Here is a 12,739-nt window from a genome sequence, read left to right on the forward strand (position 1 = left end):
TTAATGACTTACATTAAGAAGTATGTTAAATGAATAAGTACTTATCTACAGTAGTTAAGGGTTGTCTAGTTAAGGTGTGAAGGGAGCATAGGAATGGGCACTTCATATCTTACCTACATAAGTCTTAAGAATGACTCTAGTTAGGGAAGATGTTGATTATGTGGACATGATTTAACCCTCAAGTAGTCTTAAGGATTATTTAGATATTTTTGAAGAGGTCAATCATGAACATTATCTTCATGATTTACTGAAGTAAGTCTTTTGATAGCCTTGGTAAGGAAAATGTCATATTATACATGTTATGTGTTTTGGTATCTTGTAAGTGTGTATGTGTCTCATTATGACTAGTCTTGATGATCATTTAGGCATGCTTAGAGAGGGTGTATGGGTGTTCTCTCTTTGTGTTTCTGAGATTAGGGGATCGGGTGTCACGAACCGACACATAGAATTAAGGGATCGGGTGTCACGAACCGACACGTAGATTTAGGGGATCGGGTGTCCCGAACCGACACATAGATTTAGGGGATCGGGTGTCACGAACCGATACGTAGAATTAGGGGATCGGGTGTCACGAACCGACACGTAGATTTAGGGGATCGGGTGTCACGAACCGACACGTAGTATTAGGGGATCGGGTGTCACGAACCGACACGTAGATTTAGGGGATCGAAGTGTCACGTACCGACACAAGAGGATTAATGAATATGAGGGAGCGGAGTGTCACGTACCGACACAAGAGAAATAAAGATAATGAATCTTGAAAGATGTTAATATGCTCAATCGAATGAACACAATTCCCAAATGAGTATGGTATTGAGGCTTGAGTCCTCATGTGTGAACTTGACGGTAATTGTTAATGATATAGTATTTGCTGTTTTTACATGTTGAGTATCATAGTTGATTTTATGATATTACTTGGTATATATTGATTTCTATTTTGAGTTGGCCGATGATATCTACTCAGTACCCGTGTTTTGTACTGACCCCTACTTTTATGTGTTCTTCTTTGTTATTTGTGGAGTGCAGCAAACGTGCCGTCATCTTCGACTCAACAGTAACTCTAGCCAGTCTTCATTACTCCGGATATCAGGGTGAGCTAATGCTTCTAGCTTGGACTGGCTCTTCCTCTTCATGTCTTGATGCCTTGAAGTTCCGGCATGGACTAGCTTTTACTTGTTTTAGCTTTTAGAATACTCTTAGTGTAGAAATTTGATCATAGATGTTCTTGTGGTGATGACTTCCAGATTTTGGGAAATAATAGTTATTGAATTGGTTTTTACAAATGAGTTTAAGTCTTCCGCATTACTTTATGTTGATGTTACATTGAAATGTTAAGGTTTAGATTGGTTGGTTCACTCACATAGGAGGGTAAGTGTGGGTGCTAGTCACGGCTCGGATTTGGGTCGTGACAAACTTGGTATCAAAGCATTAGGTTTGTTGGTCTCATCACACAAGAACGAGTCTAGTAGAGTCTTAAGGAACGGTAGGGGGACGCCTTTACTTTTCTTTGAGAGGCTATAAGACTTTAGGAAAATTCCATTCTTCTTTCTTTCTTTCGTGCTATTACTTGGGTCCAATTGGTATCTAGGTGATACAAATTGGTATCTGACCATCTTCACTCTATTTCGCAGATGGTTAGAACTAGAGCAACGACTACGCCAACACCATTACCAGCACCAGCGGGACAGGGTGCGTCTGAGCCAGCCACTGGGGCTGTAGCTCGAGGAAGAGCAGCGGCAAGAGGCCGTGGTAGAGGTCGTGGGAGGACGTCCTCTAGGGGAAGAGGACGAGCACCTAGCCCATCTGATACTAGGGCGGTGACTCCTCCACCTACTGAAGAAGTAATAAGAGAAGGGGAAGATGGGGAGAATGAACAAGTGCAAAATGAGGAATTGCCACCCCAGCCTACCCCAGAGATGATAAATCAGGTGCTAGCTTATCTGAGTAGGTTGTCTAATCAAGGTCAAGCACCTCCAGTGTCTTCTGCACCAACACCTCCGGTTTCAGAGGTACAACATGCAGCCACTATGGCTCCTCGTATGGATGCCTCATTAGATATAGGCACGTTTCCAAGTCTGACTACTGGGCCTATAATGACAAATGATCAGCATGAACTTTTCAGTAAGTTCTTGAAATTGAAACCTCCAGTCTTCAAGGGTGCGGAATCTGAGGATGCTTACGATTTTCTGGTTGACTGTCATGAGCTACTACACAAGATGGGTATAGTAGAACGGTTCGGTGTTGAGTTCGTGAGTTATCAATTTCAAGGGAACGCCAAAATGTGGTGGCGGTCACATGTTGAGTGTCAACCAACAGAGGCACCACCTATGACTTGGGCCTCATTTTCTAGTTTGTTTATGGAGAAGTATATCCCCCGGACTTTGAGGGATAGGAAAAGGGATGAGTTTTTGAGCCTAGAGCAAGGTAGGATGTCGGTCAATGCATATGAGGCTAAGTTTCGTGCACTATCCAGATATGCCACTCAACTTTGTTTCAGTCCACAAGAGTGGATTCATCGTTTTTTGAAGGGGTTGAGGTCAGAGTTGCGGATTTCAGCCTTAAAGGTAGCGGCTACGGCAAAATCCTTCCAAGAAGTGGTAGATTTCGTGGTACAGGTGGAAGGAGTGAAGCCAGATGAATTCACCATGGCATCGACATCAAAGAGGTTTCAAAAAGGAGGTGAGTTTAATGGTTCTTACTCTAGAGGACAGGGTTCCGGAGGTTACTTAGTTCGACCCATTCAGTCTTCACTACAGACTGTAGTTGGGGGTCCACCTCAAACCGGTCAACACTTCTCTGAGAGACCTATGCTTGACTCCAGAGAGTGTTATGGATGTGGGGAGACTGGACATATTAGGAGGAATTGTCCAAAACAGAGTTATAGACCCCCAATGGCTAGAGGTAGAGGTGGTCATGGTAGAGGCCGTTATTCTGGAGGACGTCGTGGTCGAGGTAATGGTGGTCACCAAAATGGCCGAGGTGATGGGCAAACTGGAGCCGCTACATCACAACATGGTAGGGTCAATGGACAAACAAACGATAGGGCCCATTGTTACGCTTTCCCTGGGCGGTCTGAAGCGGAGGCATCTGATGCTGTCATCACAGGTAATCTTCTGGTTTGTGATTGCATGGCTTCTGTATTGTTTGATCCTGGATCCATATTTTCTTATGTATCTTTCTCATTTGCTAATGGTCTAAATTTACATTGTGAATTACTTGATATGCCTATTCGTGTTTCTACTCCGGTGGGTGAGTCTGTGGTAGTTGAAAAGGTATATAGGTCTTGTTTGGTGAACTTTGTGGGGAGCAACACTTATGTAGATTTGGTTATCTTAGAAATGGATGATTTTGATGTAATCCTGGGTATGACTTGGCTTTCTCCGCAATTTGCGATTTTGGATTGTAATGCTAAAACGGTGACGTTAGCTAAGCCTGGGACAGATCCGTTAGTGTGGGAGGGTGACTACACTTCCAATCCGGTGCGTATCATCTCCTTTCTTCGTTGCTAAGAAAATGGTTAGTAAAGGGTGTTTAGCTTTCTTGGCACATCTCAAGGATGACACTACCCAAGTACCTTCAATTGAGTCGGTTTCGGTGGTCCGTGAGTTTCTGGATGTGTTCCCTGCAGATCTTCCTGGTATGCCACCAGATAGGGATATTGACTTCTGTATTGATATTGAACCGGGTACTCGCCCCATTTCTATACCCCCTTATAGAATGTCTCCCGCGGAGTTAAGAGAGTTAAAAGCCCAACTTCAAGAGTTGTTAAACAAAGGCTTTATTAGACCAAGTGCATCTCCTTGGGGTGCTCCGGTTTTGTTCGTGAAGAAGAAGGATGGGAGTTTTCGAATGTGTATAGACTACAGACAACTAAACAAGGTAACCATAAAAAACAAGTATCCTCTTCCTCGCATTGATGACTTGTTCGATCAGTTACAAGGTGCTTGTGTCTTCTCTAAGATTGACTTGAGATCCGGTTATCATCAATTGAAAATACGGGCAACGCATGTGCCAAAGACTGCTTTTCGAACGAGGTATGGGCATTACGAATTTGTAGTGATGTCTTTTGGTCTTACGAATGCCCCTGCTGCGTTCATGAGCTTGATGAACGGGATTTTTAAGCCATATTTGGACCTCTTCGTGATCGTATTTATTGATGATATACTGATATACTCAAAGAGCAAGAAAGAACATGAGGAGCATTTGAGAATGGTATTGGAAATGTTGAGGGAGAAAAAGCTTTATGCCAAGTTCTCTAAGTGTGAGTTTTGGCTAGATGCAGTGTCCTTCTTGGGGCACGTGGTTTCTAAGGATGGAGTGATGGTGGATCCTTCTAAGATTGAGACAGTAAAGAATTGGGTAAGACCTACTAATGTGTTAGAAATAAGGAGCTTTGTTGGGTTGGCTAGCTACTACCGCCGGTTTGTCAAGGGATTCTATTCTATTGCTTCCCAACTAACGAACTTGACTAAGCAAAATGTTCCATTTGTATGGTCGGATGAGTGTGAGGAAAGCTTTCAGAAGCTCAAGACTTTGTTGACTACCGCACCCATTCTCACCTTGCCAGTGGAAGGTAAGAATTTCATTGTCTATTGTGATGCATCTTATTCGGGTTTGGGTGCAGTACTAATGCAAGAGAAGAATGTGATTGCCTATGCTTCAAGACAATTAAAAGTGCATGAACGTAACTATCCAACTCATGATTTGGAATAGGCCGCGGTAGTGTTTGCATTAAAGCAATGGAGACACTATTTATATGGGGTTAAGTGTGAGGTCTATACGGATCATCGTAGCCTACAATATGTCTTTACTCAGAAAGATTTGAACTTGAGACAGAGGAGATGGATGGAACTACTGAAGGACTACGACATCACTATTTTGTATCATCCGGGGAAGGCGAATGTTGTAGCGGATGCTTTAAGAAGAAAGGCGGGAAGCATGGGAAGTCTAGCTCACTTGCAAGCTTCCAGACGCCCATTGGCTAGAGAGGTTCAGACTCTGGCTAATGACTTGATGAGATTAAAAGTAAAGGATAAGGGAGGATTGTTGGCTTCTGTGGAGGCAAGATCTTTCTTTCTTGACAAGATTAAGGGAAGACAGTCTGATGATGAGAAACTGCACAGAATCCAAGATAAGGTATTGCGAGGAGAGGCTAAGGAAGCACAAATCAATGAGGAAGGTGTTTTGAGGATCAAGGGAAGGGTATGCGTACCCCGCGTCGATGATTTGATCAACACTATTCTGACAGAGGCTCATAGTTCAAGGTATTCTATACATCCCGATGCAACCAAGATGTACCTTGACCTAAAGCAACACTTTTGGTGGGGTAGAATGAAGTGTGATATTGTGGATTTTATTGCCAAATGTCCAAACTGTCAGCAAGTAAAATATGAACACCAAAGGCCCGGAGGAACACTTCAGAGGATGCCCATTCCGGAATGGAAATGGGAGAGAATCGCAATGGACTTCGTGGTTGGTCTTCCAAAGACGATGTGTAAGTACGACTCTATTTGGGTGATTGTTGATAGGTTAACTAAGTCTGCTCATTTTATTCTGGTTAAGGTAACTTACAATGCCGAGAAGTTAGCTAAGATCTATATCTCAGAAATCGTTCGGTTGCATGGGGTTCCACTATCCATCATATCAGATAGAGGTACGCAGTTTACTTCTAAGTTTTGGAAAACATTGCATGCAGAATTGGGTACTAGGTTGGACCTTAGTACTGCGTTCCATCATCAGACCGATGGTTAGTCTGAGCGAACGATTCAAGTGTTAGAGAATATGCTTCGCGCATGTGTGATAGAGTTTGGTGGCCATTGGGATAGCTTCTTACCCTTAGCGGAGTTTTCATACAATAATAGCTATCGCTAAAGCATTGATATGGATCCATTTGAAGCATTGTATGGTAGGAGATGTAGGTCCCCCATTGGGTGGTTTGATGCATTCGAGGTTAGACCTTGGGGTACTGATCTTTTGAGGGATTCGATAGAGAAAGTGAAATCTATTCAAGAAAAGCTTCTAGCGGCGCAAAGTAGACAGAAAGAATATGCAGATCGAAAGGTTAGAGACTTAGAGTTCATGGAGGGTGAACAAGTCTTGTTGAAAGTTTCGCTAATGAAAGGGATGATGCGGTTTGGTAAGCGAAGTAAACTTAGCCCAAGGTATATTGGTCCATTTGAAGTACTTAAGCGAGTAGGGGAGGTGGCTTATGAGTTAGCCTTGCCTCCAGGACTGTCCGGAGTGCATCCGGTATTCCATGTGTCGATGTTGAAAAGATACCATGGGGATGGAAACTACATTATCCGTTGCGATTCAGTTTTGCTTGACGAGAATTTATCTTATAAGGAGGAACTTGTTGCCATTCTAGATAGAGAAATTCGCAAGTTGAGATCAAGGGAGATTGCATCCATCAAAGTTCAATGGAAGAATTGACCCGTTGAAGAAGCCACTTGGGAGAAGGAGGCGGATATGCGAGAATAATACCCACATCTGTTTACAGATTCAGGTACTCCTTTTAGCCCTTGTTTTCCTTCTTGTGATCGTTCGAGGACGAACCATGGGTAAATTGGTATCTATTGTAACGACCTGTTTAGTCGTTTTGAGCAGCAGATTTCAATTCTGGAAAAACTGGCAGAAGCGACGGACCCCACGACGACCGTCATGGGCACGACAAACCGTCGCAGGGTCTCGTTTCAAAACACTTAGAAAATATGAAATTGGGTACTGAAAATCGACTCTCTGAACTTTGTGACGGAATGGCAGGACGGACCGTCACAGGTTTGACGAACCGTCACAGACGCTTCAGAGAAATTGAGTCTCTGAACTCTGTGACGGGCAGCAGGACGGACCGTCGCAGGCGCGACGGGCCGTCACAGACTGCGAAATCCCAGTCTGGGTCGGATTTCTTTACACGTTTTAAGGGACGTTTTGGACTATTCCTGCTTTAATTATAAAGTTAGAGGTTTGATGTTAATAAGTCTAATTACTTGGGGGTTAAAAGAGGTAACCTTAAGTTAATTAGTGGGTTATTATTGTCATCTTTTATTCTTAATTATATACTAATTAGGGTAAAAGAAAGAGGGTTTGAATAAAGAAAAATAGAAAGAACAAGAGAGAGAGGGAGAATCGATCGAGGAAGAGAGAAACAAAGCTTGGGAAACTGCTTGCTCGGTCACGAATCTTCGGTGGAGGTAGGTTATGGTTCCTCTTACGATATTCGTAGTAAACTCTTAATAGCGAAAGATATGTATTGATAATATTGTAAACCCTGCTATGTGCTTAATTGTATGCTTGCATGAATGTAATTATATAATTATGATTATATAAGCTTGATAAAGTTTTTGAATCCAAAATCTTGCAAAATCCTAATCTCTTTGTTAATAATGAGGCCTTGGTATAAAAGAAGGCGTGATGAACTAAAATAATGGGATTGATGATGCCTTGGTAAGAAAGAAGACTTGATGAGTTGATAGCATGAGATTAGGGGATCGGGTGTCACAAACCGACACGTAGAATTAGGGGATTGGGTGTCACGAACCGACACGTAGATTTAGGGGATCGGGTGTCACGAACCGACACGTAGATTTAGGGGATCGGGTGTCACGAACCGACACGTAGAATTAGGGGATCGGGTGTCATGAACTGACACGTAGATTTAGGGGATCGGGTGTCACGAACCGACACGTAGTATTAGGGGATCGGGTGTCACGAACCAACACGTAGATTTAGGGGATCGGAGTGTCACGTACCGACACAAGAGGATTAATGAATATGAGGGAGCGGAGTGTCACGTACCGACACAAGAGAAATAAAGATAATGAATCTTGAAAGATGTTAATATACTCAATCGAATGAACACAATTCCCAAATGAGTATGGTATTTAGGCTTGAGTCCTCATGTGTGAACTTGACGGTAATTGTTAATGATATAGTATTTGCTGTTGCTACATGTTGAGTATCATAGTTGATTTTATGATATTACTTTGTATATATTGTTTTCTATTTTGAGTTGGCCGATGATATCTACTCAGTACCCGTGTTTTGTACTGACCCCTACTTTTATGTTTTCTTCTTTGTTATTTGTGAGTGCAGCAAACGTGCCGTCATCTTCGACTCAACAGTAACTCTAGCCAGTCTTCATTACTCCGGATATCAGGGTGAGCTAATGCTTCTAGCTTGGACTGGATCTTCCTCTTCATGTCTTGATGCCTTAAAGTTCCGGCATGGACTAGCTTTTACTTGTTTTGTCTTTTAGAATACTCTTAGTTTAGAAATTTGATCATAGATGTTCTTGTGGTGATGACTTCCAGATTTTGGGAAATAATAGTTATTGAATTGGTTTTTACAAATGAGTTTAAGTCTTCCGCATTACTTTATGTTGATGTTACATTGAAATGTTAAGGTTTAGATTGGTTGGTTCGCTCACATAGGAGGGTAAGTGTGGGTGCCAGTCACGGCTCGGATTTGGGTCGTGACATTATTATTATTATTATTATTATTATTATTATTAATATTATTCTTATTATTATTATTATAATTAATAATAATAATAAAAATAGTAATTGGAACTACCCCTGGTTGCATATAGGGCATAATAACCGCTATTTTATTTATCATGTCTTCACAGGGCATAATAACCCCTGATTGCAATTTGGGTACAAAACTCCCTTTTGTCTTATTTTTTGTTATATTTTGTAATAAGCTACAAAAACATTATTTTTATTATTAGTATATACTTTTATAGTTTTTATCAATAACTCACAAAAATTTCCTAGTGCAAACTAGGCAGAAAATTTTATTTTGTGTGCAAGTTTCTACATAGTACAATAATTTGCACTTAAAAAATAAAAGAATTCATCCTTTCAAGAAAATGAGTTTTCAAGAATATCATGCGGAAGAACGTCAGTAGCTGAAGTCAAGTCATGAAGTTTCAAGTCTTAAACTCAGATGTCCATAGCAAAGTTCGGAATCGATGAACCTACCAAAGAAGGTGAAGCGATATCTGAGAATTCAAAATGAAGACTTAGCATCATCGGAGTAAATAAGATTTCATATCTTTCCTTCTCCATTTTTTTTATGTAATAGCTGGAGCTACGATCCGGAATCTCGACAAAAGCTCACTCGACTACCTAACTCATTGAAACTACGCCTGACTCATTATCATCAACTTAGGATAGGTAGTTTTTAAAAAGTTAGGGCACGATCAAACCTGTTCTCTATTATAAATTTTTCACATTTTTTGCCATAAATATTTCAGTAAAAAATTAGTCACATTGTTCACGTCTTTGCATGAAAACTCTTCATTTTTCAAGCAAAGAGGGGCATATTGTGAACACCTAATTTTTTTACCAAAACATAATATATTTTACACCAATTTAAAAAGGTTTTATTTAAAATAAAATAAAATAATAATAATAAATTATAAGATCTATTATAGTTTAATAAAAAAAATTGATAAATAAAAGTTGAAAATTTAAGTTATTTGTTAATTATCTAGTCTAAAAATAATAATAATATAGAAAATATTATGAAAAAGTATAGAAAAAGAAAAGAAAAGAGGAGTCCTAAAGATTTCAAATTTGTTTTAACTTATCCTAATTATTCTCAACTTCCTAACTTATTTTCCTAAAGAATCTCACCCCATTTATTTATTTATTTATTTATTTATTTCCTTTTGGACTTTTTCTTTTAAAACTTCACACATTTTTTATTTATTTTTATTTTGTTAATATTTATTTATTTTATATTCTTATCTCAACACCAATTTTCTCAACTAATTTTTAAATTTAATCCTAATCCCACTACACTACGTTTCTTAAAATTAGCACCAGATTCTCACCCAAAAAATATTATATAACCCCACGTTCAATTGAAAAAAAATATACAGAGAGAGATGTAGAGAACACACAGAGACTGAAATTGAAAAACACAGAGAATATTACAAAAAAAGTACGATATCAAAGAGAAAAGAGTGAAAAAGTGAGTTTTATCTTAAAAATTGAGTTATAATCTGAGGTTTGTTCGCAGTTTCGATCTTGCTGCTCATTAAAGTTAATTAACAATTATTAACTTTGAAAATCAGTAAATCGTAGTATTTGTTTTTGTGGTATCCATTTTTGCATCGAGGTAACTCTAATTTCTCGAATTTTTTAAATGGAATGTTGTATGAAAATTTGATGCTTATAGTAATAATCTGAATTTTTTTTGAATAGTATTAATATGTGATGCATGTTGTGATTTTTTATTATTTTTTAAAAATATTTTTAGAATTTATGAATGTTCAGAAAAACGGAATCAAAAAATGTTTCTTGCTAAAAAATAATATGAAATAAAATATGTATCATACCTTTTTGTATTATTATTATTATTATTATTATTGTCTAAACTTTTAGACGCAATTTATATTAAAATTGATTTTGTACTTGAATAGTTAATGTTTTTCTGGAGCCTAGTTTTTAACTAAAAATAAATAAATAAATTTATAGACTTGTTAGGTTAGGATATATAAATAATTAATAATTTTTTTATCTAAGTAGAATTCTAAATTTCATCGAGAGATTCATGATAAAATAGTGATAATTACTATTAATAATTATAAAAAAAATAAAGTAAAATTTGAGAAATTGTATAGAGAGAACAAAAGAATAAAAAAAATAAATAAATAAAAAACAAGAAAGCATAAAACAAAAAAAACAACGAAAGAAAAAAAAAGGAAAAAATAACAGATTTTTCTTTAAAAAAACAGAAACAGAAAATAAAAAAAAAATAAAAAAACCGTGAAAAATGAAAAAATCAAAAAAAAAAAGAAAAGAAAAGAAGAGATAAGTAGAATGGAAAAAAAAATATAAAACTAATAAAACAAAAGGTAGAAATTAAATAAAATGAAAAAGAACGTAAAAAAAAAGAAGTAACAAAAATTATTTTTTTTAAAAAAAAGAGAAGAAAGCAAAATCTGCAAAATAATAATAAAATAAAAAAATATATATAAAAAGAGACAAAGAGTTGTTACACAATAAAAACAAAAAAGAAAAATAATAATTCTAATAATAATAAGAACAATAATAAAAATAAAAATAATGATAATGATAATAATAATTATAATAATAATAATATTAATTATTATTCTAATAATAATTAGAATTATAATTAATATTATTATTATTATTATGATTATTATTATTATATTTATAACTATTATTATTATTATTATTATTGTTATTGTTATTTTTCTTTTTATATTTGTCGTTATTATTATTATTATTGTTATTATTATTATTATTACTGCTATTATTATTCTAATTATTATTATTATATTTATTATTATTATTATTGTTATTGTTACTATTATTATTCTTATTGTTATTATTATTGTTGTTGTTGTGGTTATTATTATTATTATTGTTGTTGTTGTTGTTCTTCTTCTTCTTCTTATTATTATTATTATTATTACTATTATTATAACTATTATTATTATTATTATTGTTATTATTATTATTGTTATTATTTTAATTATTGTTATTATTATTATTATTATTGTTATTGTTATTATTATTGTTATTGTTATTATTATTATTGTTGTTGTTGTTATTATTTTTATTTTTGAATTATTATTATTATTATTATCATTATTATTATTTTTATTATCATTATTATCATTATTATTATTATTATTATTATTATATTTGTCGTTATTGTTATTATTGTTACTATTATTATTATTATTGTTATTGTTATTATTATTATTATTACTGTTATTATTATTCTTATTCTTATTATTATATTTATTATAATTATTATTGTTATTGTTACTATTATGATTCTTATTGTTATTATGATGAGACCAACGAACCTAATGCTCTGATACCAAGTTTGTCACGACCCAAAACAGAGATAGCGACTGTCACCCACACTTGCCCTCCTATGTGAGCGAACCAACCAATCTAAGCCTTAACATTTCAATATAATATCAACAGAAAGTAATGCGGAAGACTTAACTCATTAATAAAACCCAATTCAATAACTTCATAAAAACTCAACAACTATTATTATCCCCAAAATCTGGAAGTCATCACCACAAGAACATCTATGATCAAATTACTAAACTAAGAGTATTCTATGAAGCTAAAAATACATAAAAGCTAGTCCATGCCGGAACTTCAAGGCATCAAGACATGAAGAGGAAGATCCAGTCCAAGCTAGAAGCATTAGCTCACCCTGATATCCGGAGTAATGAAGACTGACCAGAGTTACTGTTGAGGCGAAGATGACGGCACGTTTGCTGCACTCCACAAATAACAAAGAAGAAAACATAAAAGTAGGGGGTCAGTACAAACACGGGTACTGAGTAGATATCATCGGCCAACTCAAAATAGAAAATAGTATATATTAAGCAATATCATAAAATCAACTAATATCCTTAGCATGCAGCATTTACAGTTACCACAACCCTTGGTTACAACACCAAGCACATCAATGAGGACTTACGCCTCCTCATCATACTCATTTAGGAATTCGGTTCATTAGATTGAATATATTAACATCTTTCAAGATTCATTATCTTTATTCCCCTCGTGTCGGTACGTGACACTTCGCTCCTCAATATACTATCCTGGTGTCGGAACGTGACACTCCGATCCTCATTCTATCCTGGTACCGAAACGTGGCACCCGATCCATATTCTATCCTGGTGTCAAAACGTGACACTCCGATCCTCATATACTATCTTGGTACCGGAACGTGG

The 12,739-nt window shown here is 36.4% G+C and overlaps 1 protein-coding gene across 1 annotated transcript; it reads left to right on the forward strand.

The window, feature by feature from the left end:
• Nucleotides 1-1,514: 1,514 nt before the first annotated feature.
• Nucleotides 1,515-3,509, forward strand: LOC101263890 (uncharacterized). Its single transcript, XM_069287599.1, has one exon. The coding sequence runs from the start codon at nt 1,632-1,634 to the stop codon at nt 3,507-3,509; it is 1,878 nt and encodes a 625-aa protein (XP_069143700.1). The 5' UTR covers nt 1,515-1,631.
• The last annotated feature ends 9,230 nt before the right edge of the window (nt 3,510-12,739 follow it).

This window comes from Solanum lycopersicum, chromosome 7 (assembly GCF_036512215.1).
Source record: "Solanum lycopersicum chromosome 7, SLM_r2.1".
NCBI lineage: Eukaryota > Viridiplantae > Streptophyta > Magnoliopsida > Solanales > Solanaceae > Solanum > Solanum lycopersicum.